The 21,028-nt window shown below is 44.2% G+C and overlaps 1 protein-coding gene across 3 annotated transcripts in view; it reads right to left on the reverse strand.

Moving 5' to 3' along the window:
• Window positions 1-558: 558 nt before the first annotated feature.
• IPO4 (importin 4) overlaps window positions 559-21,028 on the reverse strand; it is a 78,762-nt gene continuing 58,292 nt past the window's right edge. For 2 of the 3 annotated variants that reach the window (XM_068115444.2, XM_068115443.2), the window contains exons 22-30: window positions 20,022-20,127; window positions 19,647-19,840; window positions 9,820-9,870; window positions 7,558-7,683; window positions 4,203-4,411; window positions 3,956-4,088; window positions 3,610-3,714; window positions 3,320-3,389; window positions 559-1,265 (exon numbers count right to left, since the gene is read on the reverse strand). In XM_068115444.2, coding sequence (XP_067971545.2) covers window positions 1,141-1,265; window positions 3,320-3,389; window positions 3,610-3,714; window positions 3,956-4,088; window positions 4,203-4,411; window positions 7,558-7,683; window positions 9,820-9,870; window positions 19,647-19,840; window positions 20,022-20,127 — 1,119 coding nt within the window. In that variant the 3' untranslated portion in view covers window positions 559-1,140. The remainder of the gene's footprint in view (window positions 1,266-3,319; window positions 3,390-3,609; window positions 3,715-3,955; window positions 4,089-4,202; window positions 4,412-7,557; window positions 7,684-9,819; window positions 9,871-19,646; window positions 19,841-20,021; window positions 20,128-21,028) is intronic. The other variant, XM_068115445.2, reaches the window with a different exon arrangement.

Raw genomic sequence — 21,028 nt, forward strand, 5'->3', positions numbered from 1 at the left:
GCACAGTACATGTGGATAATTAAATAACCTACAGGGTATCCACAAAGTCTTAACGTCTTAGGAAATTATTTAATTTATCTCATGTGATTATTTTTTTTAATGTTCGATTTATTTATTTATTTTCAGATTTTATAACTTTATTCCATATTATTTTATTAACTTTATTCAAAATTAATACTGTTGAGATTGGTGGGACACATTTCGAACAACTGATGAAGCCAACCTTACAAATAAATGTTTTGCCCATGATGCGCGACTTTGTGGACGTACACCCTGTACATCATTAATACTGATACAAACGCACCGTTACCTGACTGCATTTCTCAATCTTCAGCTTTCCGATTTTTTTTAAATGTGCGAGAGGTAGTTTGAGTGAAGATGTGTGGCCTAAGTTGGGAAAAAAAAACAAACAAAAAAACAACAGAAAAGCAAATCACGTTGGTTTTCTATATCAGACGAGAGACCTGAACCTGTCCCGCATCCGATATTCCCTCTAACGTGCCGATAAAACACACCTGGGGTTTTTATGTTTGACAATCATACAGATCATAGCAAAGGTAACTTTCCGTACCATCCTTGTTGAGTAATAGTTCTTCAATAAGCTTCTTGTGTTCAAACTTTTCAACCATCATGGGGCTAATATATCCAATGAAAAACCATTCCATAGATTGTCCATCCCAAATGACAAACTCATGACCTCTGATTAATAAAAATAAAATCCATAATATTCACACGAGTCGACGAGTCCAGTTACAATATTCGACCATCACGCGTGAAGCCGAGTACAGTACTATGGATGGTGCTTCGCGGCTATGGTAACCTCAGGTGTGCACAAGGCTATCGGTAACATAAAATGCTAACAAATCCTGTTTGAACAAATTTCATTGTCGACTCCAAGCAAATAACAAATTGAGGAATCAAATTGTCACCTTCACTATCTTCACTTCACAAATGGGGTTCACACGTTTCCGTTGTGTCTGTGAATAATACATGGCACAACCTCACCCACCAGCACTTTCTCCCAAATGTTTCCCTAATGAAACAATGCACTTTGCTCCATGGGTAAGAGGCACAGGTGAGTAAAGTTCCAAAATTTTTTTGAAAGGTGCCAGAAATGTATGTGTATTTGGGGTAGGAGGTTCAGGAGGCGGCGAGGGACAACAAGTTGGACGTTTCTGGTGGAAGTGATGCAAGCGCTCGCTGGAAGTCTGCAGGGTAACGTTGAACCGCATCCCGCACCACGCTCAGGACCACATCCTTCACAGCTGGCTCACACAACCACACATTTTCATGGACAAAACTTCGAGTAATGCACAGCAACACTACAGAATCAGTTGTGGCTTCAAATTACAAGAAAAATAAACAAACAGGACTTGGTAACCTACATAATAATGTGAGAGACTAGCAGATTCCCATGGGAACATCCACATTAGGGTGGTTCTTAGCTACATAAGGCAAAAAAAAAAAATTGAATTGTTTTACTCCTAACCTTTAATTCTTTTGGTATTGAGGTAAAACTTCTGCCTGCGAAATATTTTTTGAATACATCAAGTTTTAGGGGTTGCACAGTGATTCATGGTTGCCAGCAACTCAATGTTTGTGCCCAATTTCCTGCAACCGGGAAACCTCTTGTGATGTTCTGTCACAACTTGAAGCAGATACTGGGTTTGCTGTTCATCCCTCGTCAGGAGACGATTGTACTCTTCAATGAGATAAACTGCATACACCAGAGTACAGCTGGACTGTATTCAATTAACTTTAAAACAACTTGAAAATGTGCAGTACATAGCAAGGTCATAGGTCAACTGTGATGGGCAAAATCACAGGTAAAGCAGTGGAGAATAAATAATCAACTTCAAACATTTATGCGAGTCAAATATGTGAAATTACAAACTCCATGTGCAACCCATAAATTTACTCCAAATGGCTTAAAATTTCATCACAAGGGATTTTTCATACATACAATTTTTTTAAAGTGTTAGGAGCATGACTTCCCTAACTTTCATTTGGAAGAACCATCCTAATCTACATTATACAAAATGTGGCTTCAAGTCCTCAACTGCCCCCTCCCATCCCCTCACAAACCCAAAGGCATCAACTCCCCCTTGCCCCCCCCCTTGCTATCCCATCCCTTCACAAACCCCAAGTCATCAACCCCCTCCACCCAAAATCATCTGTCCTATTTTTGATGCCCCCTCCTCTTCCCAACCCCAAATCTCTGCCCTTCCCTCTGCCCCCTCATTCCTATCATAAAAACAAAATGGTATTCCCACAATGATCATGACGTATTTCTTCATTACCTCATTAAAACAGCGGGATATTTAATGCTTTCCCCTCTCCTATCATACCATCACCGACTTCGCAGAAACCGTGATTGAAACAAAAACAACATGGCTCCGACATGTAAGGGCCCGTCACGGTCACCCGCCAACTTACAATCCCACAAGATAGACGGAAACCCTGTGGAATTGAAACTCTCAAGTGACCATGAGCAGCCTAATTGTGCCAATAAACGACCATACACCAATTCTTCTTCTTCTTTATGCATATATACACACATCGTTAAAAGTAAATAATGGTGCATGTGCCATTTCACAATCTCGCGAGATTCCCGAAACACCTCGGGGCAACGAGCTTTATAATGACATGGGTTGTATTGTTCCTGGTCGAGTCATTTAAGAGAAAATATACGGAAATAATAGCAAGGTCCTACGGAACCTCCGCTGTAAAAGCCTTTCCTCAAGAGAATGCCACATAGTTGGGCAGTGTATAGGCAGCGGACTGCTGCCTCGAACACTCCTGAAAATAAAAAATTAAGCTGCATTTGAAGCAAAAGCATGCCCACTACCTATATGCAGATATTAAACATCCTGGTTATATAGCTCGGATATATTCCAATTACACTGGCATAGAGGCTGACACCAGAGACCTGAAGCCTAAGGCCTATAACTACTGTGGCCTTCATAAAGCCCGTGGTGCCCATCTGCTCCAACCTTTCAATAATTAATGAAACTTTTAACAGCCACTTTGGTCGTTTTACACTGAAGGGAAAACTCATAGAGGGAGGGAGTGGTAAGTCTTTGGCTTCGCATATCGCCAAAATGGCGGCGGGATGATATTCAGGTTACCAATGCGGGTGGAGTCAGGCCAGTTGTCCAACCAATGGGTGGAAAGGAGCGTTACACACGGACGGACAAGCGTATTATTATATAGGTTAATAAACTAAGGAGACGTTACATAGCAAGATGAAGATGTGCACTTGTCAAACAATTCCACATGAACCAATCCAAAGAGGTAAAGCCCACCACTTGGTTCTCACCTTCCTCCAATTGGTTTGTTGCAAGCACATGACCCAGCACAGCCAACATCTCCCCAAGGTGTTGCAGCACCTGGACCACCACAAATACAATTACTCTGTCCTCAAAATAAATACAAATATAAAAAACACCAAACTGCCTTTGAGAAATCCAGCAAAAGGTTTCACCAAACTTGTGGTTAGCGTGCACCCGGAAACTTTCAGCTTCCATCATTGCTTTTTGTAACGAAAGCCCTTCGTATGTGAGAGCCTACAAGGTATTGATGGATGAAGGGGTGATGTTCATCCTGTACCTGTGGGTGCTGACCCTGGTACAGATGTGCAATGCATCGAAATACTGTAGCGTTCTCCTCGAGGTCCTCTTTCAGAGGGAGGTTACGAAGCAGCACTGGAAACACCTACAGACAAACACATCTTGTGGTTTTACAAACTGTTTACAATGATTTTGTATTGTAACTACAAGCAAGCTCTGTTATAACAAAAGCATTTTGGTGGAACTTAAGCGTTTAACTTTTTTTTATCTTTAAACTTCATCAACCTAAGATCATGACCAAAACTCTCCTGGCCTTTGTGTCGTCTGGGAGAAAAACCCGGAAAGGCCGAGCACAATCATAACGTCACAAAGACTACAGCCATCACCTGTTCCAGAGGTACAGAGCTGGTTCTGCTCAAGATCATACGTGCAACTGCACCACAGATGTTGTCGATCACTTTCTGGTGCTTCTCCTCGCTCAGTACAGTGGATAACAAGCCGAGGATGGGCGCGTAATGTCTGATTGAGGATCGTTAGGTTAAGGTTTTAGAACCAGATTGTCAAATTCAGATAATGTCAAAGTCCATAATTCACATAAACCTCGCTCTGAGGCAACGAGAAGCAAAAAGATACGGTGATAATTCTTCCGCAGCTGCTTCGGCTAGGACGCCGAGGCCAAAGACGGCGTTCTGCCGAACCTCAGGATCCGGATCGCGGGTGCACGTGGAGAACGGGGCCAGAAGGTGCTGCGCAAGTGGGCCTAATGGTGCACCTAGCACCTTCACGGTCTCGGCGAGGACACCCACCCCAAACGAGCGTTCTGCGATTGTGCACCGAGGAGACTGGCGGCACCGTGGGTTCGGTCAGTTACACACGTGTAATAATTCTCATTTCATTTGACATGCAAACCTCCAAAGACGATCATTCATTTGGTGTCATTGTGCAAAATACCAGGATTCACAAAATTGAAATGATTCTGCTTTCAAACACCGTCAAGCACAACATCTGATAAATCGTTGAAAGATTTCCCTTTACATACTTGTAGTTGTGGAAAATACAAATCCTACCATCATTTCAAGCAATTTCTGTTGGGGATTCCTCATCTTATCAATAGGGATGGTTTTGGTTTTGGTTTTGACGTGTATAGGATGGTTTTGACGGAGTTCATGGGGGTTACGGATATGGTGTGAGAAATGGAGAAGGTGAAAGGATTTTGGAGTTTGCTGATGGAGCTGATTTGTTGATTTGTAATACTCAGTTCCAGAAAGAGGATAATAAGCTTGTTACATACACGTCAGGTGGGTCGACGACAACCGTTGACTACCTGATGGTGCGTAGGCGAGATAGGGGGCACCTCCGAGACACAAAGGTAATCCCGGGGGAGGAGGCTGTTTCACAGCACCACTTGGTTGTCTGCGACGTAAGGGTGAAAAGTGCGAGGAGAGCTCGGCGGGTGAAGTACCAACCGAGAATGAAGGTGTGGAGGTTGAAAGAGGTGACAGTAAGGGAGGCATTAAAAGAGAGGCTGAGTAGGGTCGAGGATGATGTGGTTGAGCTTGAAAGTGGTTGGATGTCAATGAAAGCTAGTCTGTTGGGAGCCGTTGGTGAGGTATGTGGATGGACAAAAGGACCACCGAGGCACTCGGAAACATGGTGGTGGGATGATGAAGTTGGAAAGAGGATTGACGAGAAGAGGAAGAAGTTCAAGGAGTGGCAGAAGGCGAAGGGTACGGGCGCAGAAACAGCAGAGCATGAAAGTTATAAGGCAGCCAGGAAGGCTGCAAAGAAAGAGGTAGCAAAGGCGCAGGAGGCATGTAGGAAAATGTTCGGAGAACGCTTGGATTCGGAAGAGGGTCAGAGAGCGGTATTCAGGCTTGCAAAGCAGATAGCGAAAGAGAGGTGTGATGTGATGGGGGTGAGCTGCTTGAAGGATGAAGTGGGACAAATCGTTGTCGACCCAGATGGAATTAAAGGAAGATGGAAAAGATATATGGAAATGCTGTTGAATACTGAGAATGAATGGGATGGCAACATAGAGAGTAATCCAGTTTTAGGACCGGCAGAGAAGATAACTGAGAAGGAAGTTGAGGAAGCGATAAAAGCAATGAAGGGTAGAAAAGCGGGAGGGCCGACGGGAGTTGTGGGAGATATGTTGAAGGCAGCAGGAAGTTGGGGTGTGAAGAGAATGACAGAGATCTGTAATCTGGTGGTGAAAGAAGGCCGCATTCCAGTGGATTGGGAACTGAGTACCCTCGTCCCTCTATACAAGGGGAAAGGTGACCCTCTGGAGTGTGGCTCGTACCGAGCGATAAAGTTATTGGAGCATGGAATGAAGGTATTGGAAAGGGTGTTGGAGAGGAGGATAAGGAAGAAAGTGAAGATCGACGAAATGCAGTTTGGATTTATGCCAGGAAGAGGAACGACAGACGCGCTTTTCATTGTGAGGCAGTTGCAGGAGAAGTACATGGAGAAGAGGAAGAAGTTGTTTCTTGGGTTTGTTGATCTGGAGAAAGCATTCGATCGGGTTCCACGCAAAGTATTGACATGGGCATTGAGGAAGTTAGGAGTGGAGGAATGGTTGATCAGAGTAGTGATGGCAATGTACAACAGAGCGCGCACAGCTGTAAGGACGAAGGACGGGAACAGTGGTGAGTTTGAGGTGAAGGTGGGAGTGCATCAGGGGTCGGTACTAAGTCCACTACTATTTGTAGCTGTGATGGAGGTGCTGGCTCAGAACGTAAAGGAGGGTTTACCGTGGGAGTTGTTGTATGCAGATGATCTGGTGTTGATTGCGGAAAGTATGGATGGACTGAAGGAAAAGATGAACACGTGGAAGGAATGTATGGAGACAAAAGGTCTGAAGGTGAATATCGGAAAGACGAAGGTGATGGCAAGTGGTAAAGCATGTGGTGAGGTGGAAAGAACTGGGAAGTGGCCCTGTGCTGTGTGTAGGAAGGGTGTCGGAGTGAACTCCATTCAGTGTACAATGTGCGCTGAGTGGGTTCATCAAAAATGTAGTGGTCTGAGAGGGTCATTAACCAGTGTGGCAGCTACATTCAAATGTAAGGTGTGCACAGAGGGAGCTGCAGATGGAGGAAATGTTGAGTTGGATCTTGGAGACGGTGTGAAGCTGGAAGGTGTGAAAACATTTTGCTACCTCGGAGACATGCTGAATGGAGAAGGTGGATCAGACTCGGCAACGGTTGCTCGAGTGAGATGTGCATGGAAGAAGTTTCGGGAATTGAGTGGCGTGCTGATGATGAGGGGAGTGTCGTTGAAGCTGAAGGGAAAGGTGTATGCTGCATGTGTGAGAAGTGTTATGATTTATGGGAGCGAGACATGGGTAATGAACGTAGAGCAGCAACGAAGGTTGGAAAGGGTGGAAATGCGAATGGTTCGACGGATGTGCGGAGTATCGTTGAGAGAGAGGAAGACAAATGATGAATTGCGAAAGATGATGGGAATAGAGCCTGTGATTGATGCTGTGAAGAGGAACAGGTTGAGATGGTTTGGTCATGTGTTGAGGAAGGATGAAAGTGACTGGTTGAGAAGAGTGATGGAAATGAATGTAGAAGGAAGTAGAAGACGGGGAAGACCGAGAAAGACTTGGCTAAAGATGGTGGAAGAAGAAATGCGGGCAAGGGGGTTAACAAGGAGAGATGCAGAAAACAGGGCAAAATGGAGAAGATTGTCATGGGGACCGCAAGGCTAACCCCCGCTCTAGCAGGGAAAATGGCCTTTAAAATGCATGTTGTTGTTGTTGTATTCCTCATCTTATCAATGACCGGACAAAATACTCAAGTCACAACCAATATCACATGTTTCATAGCCAATTGTGGATTCACAAAACATTACTGACGTCACATGTATTCTATTTTGTTGATAATGCGTTGGTCAATATTCTCCCGATGCATTGTGGTTTGTCCAAGCAGTGTCAATCTTTAGCACTGAAAATGCAGAAGCAAGGCGTGAATCGCATTGTGTATACCATCCGACTGAGTAGCCGGGGCGTGAGCGCAGTAAAGTGCGGGAGAAAAGCAGTCCCTCCGGCGGCTTTAGCCAGCAGTGGGATGGTATCACCGGCATATTCAGCGACCATCGCCTCGTATTCCGCCTGTAAGGTATACAGACATTACGTATTCCACTTTACGCAAAGCAAACTTGTCTACAGCCTGGATATTATCTGATATATAAATATCTTTCTAACCACTCACTCACTGATATAAACATTTCGTATTTTCCAGGTGGGGTAGAAAGCAGATATTTTGCACACTGATGCAACTCAAAGCCAATATCCCAGGGGAAAACATAATAATCACAGAACCGTCTAAATACTTCCATAAACCAAAATATCCATGAATAAAAACGGTGATAATTCTTCCGCAGCTGCTTCGGCTAGGACGCCGAGGCGTATGTTTGATATTTCGTATGCCAGTGCAGCCTCAGTCTGCGCACTGTGGTTCACATGATCCAAGACAATAGATGAAGAAATGAAGTGCTTTTCTTTTCTTTTTTACTTAAAAAAAATAGAGCCAAGGGTCGTGGAAGATCTAGAATACAGAACGGACCAGGAAGCAACATAAAAGGAACAACAAAAACAGAAGGGGAAATGCCAACAGCAGGGCAGAGGGAGAAAATAGACAGACAGCCAAACAAGGGATGCAGGCAATGATGAGGTAGGTAAGAACGCAAGGGATGAACAAGATGGACACGGAATAAAATTTTTGGAAGGGGTGGTTTATCAGGTGCATAAAAGACCATGGTTTTGGATGAGGGATGATTTCAGATGGTGGTAAACAGCTTTGTTGAAGACCTGGAGGGAAGAAAGACATTGAAGAGAATGTGGAATTTGGTTGCACAGGTGGGAAAAAGAGGAACAGATGAGTGGAGGTGAGCAGTGGTTCTGGATTTTGGGAGTTTCATTAGGAGGGAGCGTCCACTCCTGCAGATACCTGGGGGAAGGTGGAGGGAAGAGAGAGGGGGTGAAGCAGGGAGATGGCAGAGGGTGTAAGACCAGAAAGGGGGCGAAATAAGTCAGAGACCACCGACCTGTCGGTGATGGTGAAGTGATAGGCCCATAGAATCAGCTTCATCGCGGGAGTTTCAATGATCTTGAAGGCCTTGGTTTCCACGGCGGCAAACTGAGTAAGATGTGAGGAAGGGGGGCAGCTCAGAGAGGAGAGCAATACTTCATCAAGCTGTGGATGAAAGCCTTGTAGGTGGATAAGAGTTCAGGTGTGCCAAGAAAGGACTTTGCATGATGGAAGATGCCCAGTCTGGCTTTGGAGGCCAATTTTGAAATGTGGCTTGCCCAAGAGAGATCATGGTTGAGAGTGAGACCACAAGAGCTTGACTGACAAACTTTTCTTCAATATTGTTGTTGAGAAAGTAGATAGGAGGGTTTGCGGTACTTTTGGAGAGTAGCTCTGAGAGTTTGCAGTGCCGCCTAGTGAAACTACCTAAATCCCGAACCAATGCTCACCTCCACTCATTTGTTCCTCTTTTTTTCTCCCGTCTGTGGAATCAACCTCCACACTCTCTTCATTCTCATTCCTCCCTCCAGGTCTTCAAGACAGCTGTTCACCACCATCTCAAGTCATCCCCAATCCAAGACCTTGATCTTTTCTGCACCTGTTAAACCACCCCCACCCCTCCCAAACATTTTGCTTATGTATCCCTCTTATCCACCGCTTGCGTTCTCCCCTACCCTTCATCGTTATCCACATCCCTTGTTTGTCCGTCTCCGTCTATTTTCTCCCTCGGCCCTGCTGTTGGCGTTTCCCCTTTCTCTTTCTGATGTTCCTTTTGTTAGGTTCCTGATCCATTCTGTGTTCCAGCTCTTCCTTGAGCCTTGACGAAGTGTACAAGCAAAAAAAAAAATTTGATGCAAAATGTCCCAAAAAGGAAATCACAAGGGATGGAGTCTCACTCGTCTTGTCTCGTAAAGAATTCTCACTCGTACGTTTTATTTTATATCTTTAGTCCTATGAACCCTTTCCGGTCTCATGATAAGCTTATTATAACCGTCTCCATCTCGTATTAAATCTTGCATTCATCTGCTAATTCAGCAAGTGCTTCAAGCCCAATGTCCACCTTGATTTTGTAGAAAGACTTCTCTTTGCACTAACAGTTGCACTTGTACCAAAAACCCAAAATGGCGATGTTGTAAAGCTGGACAACAACAACATACGCACACTGGGTACAACATGGCGTACAATCACCAGCCCAAAATGTTTGATTTACTACTTACCTTTTCCTCATCTTCATCTGCATCCTCCAGGGGGACCGATTGACATGTCACCTGCAAAGGCGAATGCTTACTATGAACTTATTCGGGAGAGACTACGTAAACTCGTTTAATAACAACACATGAAAGCAGCGCCACTGGATGAGTCTCAAAATGTTATCCATGGATGGAAATCTTTACATCTATTACTAAAGGGAGATGCACAGGTGTGTGTGTGTGTGTGTGTGTGTGTGTGTGTGTGTGTGTGTGTGTGTGTGTGTGTGTGTGTGTGTGTGTGTCATGCTTCATTCTAAAGGGTTTGTACTGTCAGAATAATAAAAATGGTGCTGTTGGAAAGCTAATAATAATCAATTTACTTGGTTGGTAAGTTGCTGATACATTTACTTGGAACAAAAATTTGTTTCCGTTTAATCATAAAAATACTGATTTTAAAAGCCCGTCTTTCCAGAATGGATTTGGATATTTAACGTCACGGTTCCAACGGTAAGACTGCAGGAACCGTTTAGAATAAAGTATGACGGACAAGGAAGGAAGGAGCACACAACATTCTATAAGGTATCGTGATACCTCTCTAAGCAATAGAAAATATATAAATATACAAGTACCAATAGAAGGAGCACACAAACAACAACATCCATGACAGCAACAACAACTCCGTGTTATAACGAAAATAAAATATTTATTTATTTATCATGTTTCACTTTATTTTACATCCTCATTTAGACACACAGATAGACACAATACGTTTGTGAAGGACATGTGGTCTTTGATGAAACCTGGCATGCGTCGGATCACAAATGTCTGGTAATTGCGTTTTTGAGAGGGGGGAAGATGATGTCTATAGGGGTGGATGATATATACAGGGTGGTCCAGAAACCCCGGGCACATTTTGAAGAACGATACCTGCAACAAACAACTTCGTCTATTAATTGTTCTTTGGTGCAAAACAAAACATGATTACTCGTTAAACAGTCTAGTCAGTCTAATATACATGAAACAGATCAGTTCAGATGTTCAAACTGCTTTCCTTCATTGTCTGCACAGCTGTATCTGTGACAAAACACTGACACGCAGTTCTGCATGTTTCAGTCGTGAAGGCAGCAGTCTCATTACGGATGAATTGTTTCAAGTCTCCAAGGGTCGCAGGATTCCTCGCATACACTTTGTGTTTGAGGAAACCCCGAAGGAAGAAATCACAGGGTGGTGTCATATCACAAGACCACGGTGGCCATTCAACCAGACCACGGCCAATCCATTTGTCTGTAAAGTTCAAATCGAGGGCGTGGCGTACACTGGCAGCATATTGAGCAGGTGCACCATCATGCATGAACCACATTTGGCCATCACCGAGTGGAAATACATGCTGCTCCAACATTAGAAGGTAATTTGCAGCATTCACACTTTCTTCAAAAAATATTGGTCTAACAATGCCTCCAGAAGAAGTACCTGCCCAGACGGCTTCATACTGGACGTTGTGCTCAACAATAAATCGTGGGTTGTCTACTGCCCATATCACGCTGTTATGACGATTCACAGAACCAGATAAAGTAAACTTGGATTCATCTGACCACAAGATCCTGTTCTGCAAATCATTGTCTATATCCATTAACCCAAGCAATGTCTCACATGTCTCAACGCACATGTCAAAATCATCCTCAGATAGTTGGTAAATTAATCTGGGTATGTATGGTTTCGCATTCAGATCTTTTAGTATTCTTCAAATCAATGATTGGCTTATGTTGGTGACGTTTGATAAACGACAAGTTGATAATGGTATGTTGCTGTCGAGTTGTTGTTGAATGACCGCTCTGCTTTCCTCAGTTCGAACAGTACGAGGCCTACCAGGTGATTGTTTTGGAAGAATGCTGCAGGTTTCATCAAACTGCTTGTTTATTCTGCCGATGGTTCTTCTGTCAATTGCGTCGCCGCCACATTCTTTGACAAGTTGTCTGTGAATTTCAGCCGAATTTCCAGATACAGAATACAAGCATACAGCGTGAATTTTCTGTCTCACGATATCCTCCGTCATATTAGGGTGTCTAATTCACAATGAACTGAACTAATGCAAAGACAAACGCGTGCAGCACAGTGAGCGAAGCACACCCCAATCCATATCACGTGATGCACCTCACCCTGTTGCGTATCACGTGATGCCCATGCGTGTTGAAGCGGTCACAACATTTACGAGTAATCATGTTTTGTTTTGCACCAAAGAACAATAATAAACTTTGTTGTTTGTTGCAGGTATCGTTTTCAAAATGTGCCCAGGGTTTCTGGACCACCCTTTTACATATATGTGTAAGAAAGCAACACGTAGCACACCATAGGCTTCTTCTTTAGTTATTTCATTAGTATGTGTTTCAGGTAAGGATCTGTTCCCAATAGTTGAATCTGCGTTGCATTAATCAAATAACCTAGGCCCTTTCAATTATCCCCAATCTCTCTCTCTCCTCAAAGTGCCAGTAGCACCTTCAATGGGGCTTGTCCTTCCCAATGCTGCCACATAATCTTATTGCCGTTGTCGCTGCCTTAGCGCTCACTCCAAACTCCAAACTGTTTCTGGTGTTTGTTCCCCCTCCATCCCCTCCCTCACCTCAAATGGCCACACGGCTGACTCCGCACGTGAAAAAGCTGAATGCCTCAACTCTGTGTTTGCCTCTAAATCTTGTGTCCCAAACCCATCCCTCTCTGTACCCACCGTACCCAGTCGTACCCAGCTGCTCCTGGACTCTGTGTCCTTCTCTCCTGACAAGGTGGAAAAGTTTCTGTCAACCCTCGACTCTGATTCTGCAACTGGACCTGACGGCATCAGCCCACGGGTCCTAAAATCATGTTCTTCCGCTCTTTCACTCCCTCTCTCTGTTCTCTTCACCCTCTCTTTTGCTCAAGGTCATTTTCCATCTGCTTGGAAATCTGCCAACATCACCGCTTTGCACAAAAAAGGTGCAAAAACAGATCCCAGCAACTACAGACCAATCAGCCTTCTCCCAATTATCAGCAAAGTCATGGAATCCATCATTGCTTCAGATATGAAATCTTTCCTCTTCTCCAATGGCTTGATCTCTGATCATCAATTTGGTTTCAGACCTGGACACTCCACTCTGGACATGCTGCTTCTGCTTTCTCAACAATGGATGGAGGTCCTCCATGCCAAACAGGAAATTAGAGCAGTCTCCCGTGACATATCACGTGCCTTCGATACGGTCTGGCACCCCGCTCTTCTCACCAAACTCTCCTCTTTTGGTATCCATGGAAATCTCCACGCATGGCTGGCGGACTTCCTCTCTAGTCGTAGTCAACGTGTGGCCCTGAATGGGTTTCTCTCATCTCCTCTTCCTGTTCAGGCTGGAGTTCCCCAAGGCAGTGTTCTGGGCCCTGTGCTTTTTCTGGTCTTCATCAATGATCTCTCTGACTCTCTTGAAAATCCTCTCTATCTCTTTGCTGACGACTCTACTCTCTGTCGCTCCATTCTTCATCCCTCAGATCGGCAGTCTGCAGCCTCCTCACTCTCTGCAGACCTTGACAAAATCACAGACTGGGCAAACAAGTGGAACATGTCTTTCAATCCTGAGAAATCTCACACTCTTACGATGTCTCTCCGAAAAGACCGACTGGACAACCCTCCCATCCACTTTCTGAATAATCCTCTCCAAGAAGTTCTGTCACTCAAGCTTTTGGGTCTCACTATCTGCCATGATCTTTCCTGGGAAAACCACATTTCAAATCTGGCCTCCAAAGCCAGTCGCCGACTGGGCATCCTCCGTCGTGCGAAGTCCTTCCTTGGCACACCTGAGCTCCTCACCACATACAAGGCTTTCATCCGCAGCTCAATGGAATACTGCTCTCCCCTCTGGGCTGGTGCTCCTGCCTCTCACCTAGCTCGCCTTCACGCTGTTGAAACCAAAGCATTCAGAATCATTGGAATCTCCCGCGATGAAGCTAACTCCAAGGGCCTCTCACTCACTCACCGCAGGCAGGTTGGTGGTCTTTCCGTCTTCTACCGACTCCTCTCTGGCCTTGCCCCCCCAGCTCTCTCTGGGCTCTGTCCCGCAAATATTCCTACAGGTCGCACAAGATCTGCCTGCAACCCTCTTATGGTTAAACTGCCAAAATCAAGACTCTCTGCTCACCTTCACTCCTCTTTTCTCCCGCCTCTGGAACAAACTCCCTCACTCTCTTCAATCCCACTCCACCCTCCAAGTCTTCAAAACAGCTGTTCACCACCATCTCTTATCTTCCCCCATCCAAAACCTTGATCTTCTCCCTCCCCCGCCCCTCCCTTCCCATGCCTCCTCCCCCCGGGCCCTCTCCCTTCCACACATCTCCCTGCTCTCGGATGTTGTGTTTGTGTGCTTCCCCTTCTCTCCCCATCTTGTCTTCCGCTCCCTCTTTTTGGGTATTTTGTTTGTCTGGTTGATTTGTTTGTGAAGTAAATGTTAGCTCTTTCACGAGCCTCGATTCAGTATACAAAAAAAACAAAAAAAACATGCGGTCAGCTCGAGGAAAGACAGGGCGGAGCCACGGGAGGAGGTGTGGCCTCGCCCACGGGCCGTCGAGGGTGGAGCCAGTGAGCCCTCGCTGACCAACCAGGGCTGAGGTGAGCTCGTTAATAGGCGTGGCTCGATGAAGCGCGGCTTGATTCTAAGCGGGTTATAAAAGCGCAAGCGCGAAGCCCTTTTACGCGGAGGAGAGAGATGCGCCAGGGAGAGAGAAGGAGTCAAATCTAAGAGAACTGCACGAGGGAAGCCCTTTGAAGAAGAACTGCGCAGAGGATCGCTTGGAACGATCGTTTGATACGAACTCCCGTTTGGTTTGAGAGCGTTCGGCACGCTATATGCGCAAAGCCTCCCCGCCCCTCGCATTTGTAAGGTCCGGTCGCGCGCCAACGACACCAGCTGCCTGCCATTCTTCGTGGCGGACCCGGAGCCTGGAACCATCTGCTTGGACCCTTCTCTTCCTTCCCACCACCAGCACCCCATTCGTGCAAGTGTGTTTGTATTGTCCTGGGCGTGTTATATAAGAGTGGATAAGGTTGCCCGATGTCCTTTTATTTCCTTCTTTTGTATACTCTTGCCTTTCGTTTCCTCTTTTAGTGTAGTTAATAAATCATATTTGTTCTTCCTTCACCCTTCTTATTCTTTGGGTTTTCCTCTCATCCGGTCGCTTTAGTCTTTTCCCAATTGAATACCTGTGGCACGATTAGAACCGCTCAGAATCAGGTTAGTTTTATTGCTAACGGCTCGAGCTTCGGATTGCTAAACCGCTCGGCAATCTTCCATCTTGTCCGTGGCTCGGGCTGAAGTATCGTCCTGCTTTGCGGAGAGGTTGGCGAAGGTATCTGGGACTCCATTGACCAGTCACCCTGGTCAATCTCAACCCCGCAAAGGAGCACAATATCTTCTAGGACTCGGACGGTCAGCTTAATAGACGAGGGGATTAAACCCCCCTCGGTAAGGAGAGCGCCGTAAACCGAGATCCGCAACGCAACAAAACTCCCGGTGTGTACCCGGTTTAGAATAGGTACGGCTCCAACCGTATCCCTGCGCATCATAAGAGGCGATTAAGGGTTGGCGTCAGGAAGGGCATCCGGCCATAAAAAAACATTGCCTCAAACAGGGAACCATGATTGTCATGGGGCCCGCAAGGCTAACCCCTGCTCTAGCGGGGAAAAAGGCCTTAAAACGATCATTCATTCATTGTATATGTATATACAGTATATATGATGGATCCGTGACTTAGGACTCAAGACTCATGATTGAGGGAAGGAACAACTGAGATATTTATTTGATTCATCAAACACACAAGCTTGGTGGAAAGCAAAATGCTTAAAACTGAGGCCCACAAGGACCAGGATTCCAACATGATGCTCTGAAATAATTCGGTCGAGTTTCACTTTATAAAAGGAATATTTGGGTGTGGTTTTTACTCTCGAGACAAAGGAAAGACAGAGTAGTCTCCAAGGTCATTTAAGGGTCAAACATGTTGACGATTCTCTAGAAACCTGATTTTTGGGGGAGTTCAGCAAGTCGTAAAAATGTCAAACATGAAAGTGATATAACGCAGTCCTTTAAGGGGGACTGGGAAAGATAGGTTGGTCTTCACAGAGGGATTATATCATCAGGGTCTGGATTTACAAAGCATATAACTTTTTATAACAAGTTTCCAAAGAACATTTCGACAGTAAGAGAACATGCCATCACAGTAACTTAATTCTTTAACAGGAAATATAATGGATAAGGTTCACAAAGCAACACATCCAAATTAGTTATTTTTGGTAATTGAGCAACATCTTTAGCCTAATACTGGGATAACAGGTTTCCAAAGAACATGAAAGTATTATGAGTATACAGAAATCAATCAAAAACAGAACATTTTCTTGTTTATACTTGGTAATAGGTCAAACGATAATAGAACACAAGGGGGGAGGTGGGGGGGGGGGGGGGGGGGGGGTCTGAACCCCCACATATATATATATACGGTATATATATATATATATATATATATATATATATATATATATATATATATATATATATATATATATATATATATATATATATATATATATATATATATATATATATATATATATATATATATATATATATATATATATATATATATATATATATATATATATATATATATATATAATGGTATCTGTAATCTGGTTCTCCAACCTAATGAGCGGACAACATGACGTCATCGCCATGCACGTCCGCCTTGCCTGCAAAGTTCCAGAGGAACCATCTAGCAGTGCGTCATTACGGATTATAAATACAGATACTGTCACAAGTGCATGCAAAACTCACAGTTACCGACCTGGTTTCGCCCTTGTTGGGGCTTCATCAGGGCAACGCAGTGAGGCTTTCCATACACTTGTAACTCTGTGACCCTTTCGGTTTTTATATCAGTCACTATGCGACCTTCATATCATCAGTGGAGAACCGCCAGCACTCATCATCATCATCATCATCGGCATCAGCATCATCATCAGCATCATCATCAGAATCATCAGCAGCCGCCAGGTTCTCCACTGATGATATGAAGGTCGCATAGTGACTGATATATATATATATATACAGTATATATATATATATATATATATACAGTATATATATATATACATATATATATATATACAGTATATATATATATATATATATATATATATATATATATATATATATATATATATATATATATATATATATATATATATATATATATATATATATATATATATATATATATATATATATTTGCGGTTCTGAAAATGTACATATTTGCTTAATAAAGGTTAAAGGTTCTGCCCCCATAGTTAGTCCACGAGCAACACGTAGGTCACCTTAGAACATTAGTTATTTCTTCGTATATGTGAGATAAGGCCATTTCCAATAGTTATCATCTGCGTTGTGTAAAACAAATAAAAGTAGGCCCCGTTCATTCTGCAGCCCTCCCTCCAATCGACTCCATTGCACACCATCCAGTCTGCACCCCATTGCTCCTCGCATTAGGATGCTCGCAGTTTGTTGCACCTTGCTTGCCAGTAGGGTTCGCTGCCCTTGGGCTTTCGCTCGAACCAGCCCAAATGCCACGAGGTAAGGACCGAAAAGGGGGCGGAGCACGAGGTCGGGGGTGTGGCCACGTCAAGCCGACATCAAGGGCGGAGCCGGTAAGACCCCATCAACCAACCAGGGCTCGAGTGGGCATGGCTAAGGGGCGTGGTGAGTGTGCATCTCCCAGATTCGAGAGGGTTCGCTAAGCGGCGCTATATAACCGCGAGCACAAAGCCCTTCCACAGGACTGAACGGCACTCGATATATGAGAAGGACTTACGTGGTATTGAAGGACTGCCCAAGGACTCACGTGCATACGGCAGTGGCAAAGGGCTTGGACTTGGTTGGAGCGCATTGCATTGTTGTGCAAGGTCGATTGGGAAAGGCGCTTTGGTGACATCATTGTGAAAGCATTGCAGGAGCGGCGCATTGCAGAGGACTTGTGGAAGTGGCGCATTGTACCGAGCGATACCGGGAGCGCGTATAAAGACGCCGGTACAACTATTACGTATGCCAGTATAATCGCCAGCTTACCGATCCCTCCTCCCCCCCCATATAATTGTCCGATCCGCGCCACCAACACGGGGCGATCTCGCCTGCCGTCTACCATCACCATCTGCTTCGTGGTATGAGTCGGGGACCGGAGCGAGTTGTGGACGCCATCGGTGGACCCTCAACCCGACCACCTACAACCCCGTGTGAGTGAGTTTGAGAGTGTGACCGAGTGTGAACGGGCCCGTGTCCAGGGGATAAGTATAAGACTGTATAAGGCTGCCCTGTGTGTACTTCTCTTCCTTCCCATACAATTGTAAATCAACCAATCTGCTCTTCCTGTCTTTCCTGATTCGACCGTCTTAGTGATTTCTCCATTGGGTAAGCGTGGCACGATTAAGAACCGCTCCAATCGGGTTAGTTCCCGTTAACGGCCAGAATCGCGGCTCGCTCGGCGTGTCCACTGAAACCGTGGTTCGGGTGGGGTTATTTCCTTGCTTCACAGCTGGTGTTAGTACTTAAGTAATAAGAATTCGGCTTACAGCCCTATTTAACACCGACCGGAAGGAACGTGATAGCCCCGGATCGCGTCGGCTAGTAAAAAGACAAGGGGGTTAAATCCCCCCTTGATAAGGGGGAGGCCGACGTTTGAGATCCGCAACAATATATATATATATATATATATATATATATATATATATATATACATACATAGATATGTGCAGTGTCTGTGTTGTGTTGTTCACTGAACTACTCCCTCAAACGTTTGTGAAATCGTACCAAATTTCTGGTATGCCCCTATCTCTCCCGTGTGTATATCGAAATTTTTTTTTTTTTTTTTTTTAATAATAAAAAAACATTTTTCAAATTTAAATCTTCAACTTCAATTGTTTATAAAATGTAATATCACATATATTACAGCCATTTGTGCAAAATAACTTTGTATTATGATTGGTGTAAACCATGACAACAGCAACTCAGGTTCAGTCATCTATCTATATATATACATATCTGGGCAGTGTCTGTTGTCACTGAACTAATCCCTGAAACTTTTGTTTCTGTGGTTGCGAAATGTTTTTTAATAACGTGGTGGTGGTTTTGAATCACGTGGAGGTGAGGTGTTTTTAATTTCGTGGTGGTGAGGTGTTTTTAATTACCTGGTGGTGAGGTGTAATCATCCCAAACCTCCAGTCTGCACCTACCCTTCCCGTATGTATGTGCTGAGGGGTTCTCTTTAAAATTTTAAAATATTTGTTCAACCTAAATTGCTTATAAAATGTAATATCACAAACACTACAAATAAATTTGATTACTGGGACTGATTTTCATTAGTCAGTGGAGACACAAACAAATAGCACGGTGTTTTGATTTGATGTCAAATTAAAAAAAGGAAATTATTAATCGAAGGAAGTGAAATGTTGCAGCCTCTAAAAAAAACAAAGCCTTTGCCTATTGTATGGAGCTTATAGAGAGGAAGTGTTTGGCAAAGACCCGTTCAAAATATCTAATAAGAGGTCAAAGGGAGAGAATAAAAACAACAAAATCAAATATATTTTGCACGTTCGATGACGGGCACAGGGAGAGTGTTAAAAATAAAACTAACCCACTGGGTTTCCTGGTCAACACATTATTGGACATCCATTTAGAAATAAAAACTGCATCACCAGTTAGCGATGGCAAGCAAGGCCTCGATTTACAGGAAATGTTATTGACAATGGACAAACGGGAAAAAAACACATTAAAATCAAACTCCCAACATCTCATTTTCACTCTCCCTACCTCTCCGTCCAGAACCAATTGTACAAGTCTTGCCAGCTCCTGAAGACGGCCTGGTGGTGCGACCACAACTGCCTGGCACTCTGTCAAAATGCTGTTGAGACCCTCAAGGGCAGCCATCACAACATTTCTGTCTGTGTCTGTCTGAACTGTTCGATTAATAGTGCCAAGAACCGCCATCAAGCACCGCTCTAGTACTAGGGAAGGTTGGTCAGAAAGGGGACAAATAAAGAGTGAGAGAGATGGACCGAGGGGGGCAGGGACAGAGAGGGACAGGGACAGAGGGACAGAGGGACATTCATATGACAGGGACAGCTCCGGAGGGACGAGATCCAGGCATGCCGTAAATGGTCAGGGAAGCGACGACGTTAAACCTACTATTGTTCAGTGCCAACTCGATATGTTGCGAGCACGTCTTATGCAGACTGCAGACAAACTGTGCCAATGCCAGGAGCGAAGCTTTGCGTACATCTGAATGTGGGTGCTAAAGAGAGGAGACAAAAACTCGGTTTGATGAGCAGACATTCATATGACATACTACGACATTCATATGACATACGACATTCATATGATGTACGACATACGACGACATTCATATGACATACGGCAACATTCATATGCTGTACGGCAACATTCATATGACATATGACGACATTCATACGACATACGACGACATTCATATGACATACGACGACATTCAAATGACATATGACGACATTCATATGACATACAATGTCATATGAATATTAAAATGCTTATACAATACAACATTCATATTACATACGACGACATTCAAATGACATACGACGACATTCATGTGCCGGACGACATTCATGTGCCGTACGACATTCATATGACGTACGACGACATTCATGTGCCGGACGACATTCATGTGCCGGACGACATTCATGTGCCGTACGACATTCATATGACGTATGACGATATTCATGTGACGTACGACGACATTCATGTGACATACGGCAACATTCATATGCCGTATGGCAACATTCATATGACATATGGCAATATTCATATGACATACGAGGACATTCATACGACATACGATGACATGCATATGACATACGACGACATTCATATAACATACGACGACATTCATATTACATACGACGACATTCATATAACATACGACGACATTCATAAGACATACGACGACATTCATATGCCAACATTCATATGACATACGACGACATTCATATGACATACAATGACATTCATGTGCCGTACGACGACATTCATGTGACGTACGGCGACATTCATGTGACGTACGACGACATTCATGTGACGTACGACAACATTCATGTGACGTACGACAACATTCATGTGACGTGCGACAACATTCATGTGACGTACGACGACATTCATAT

Source organism: Myxine glutinosa, chromosome 5 (genome assembly GCF_964187855.1).
Source record: "Myxine glutinosa chromosome 5, kmMyxGlut1.1, whole genome shotgun sequence".
Lineage (NCBI taxonomy): Eukaryota > Metazoa > Chordata > Myxini > Myxiniformes > Myxinidae > Myxine > Myxine glutinosa.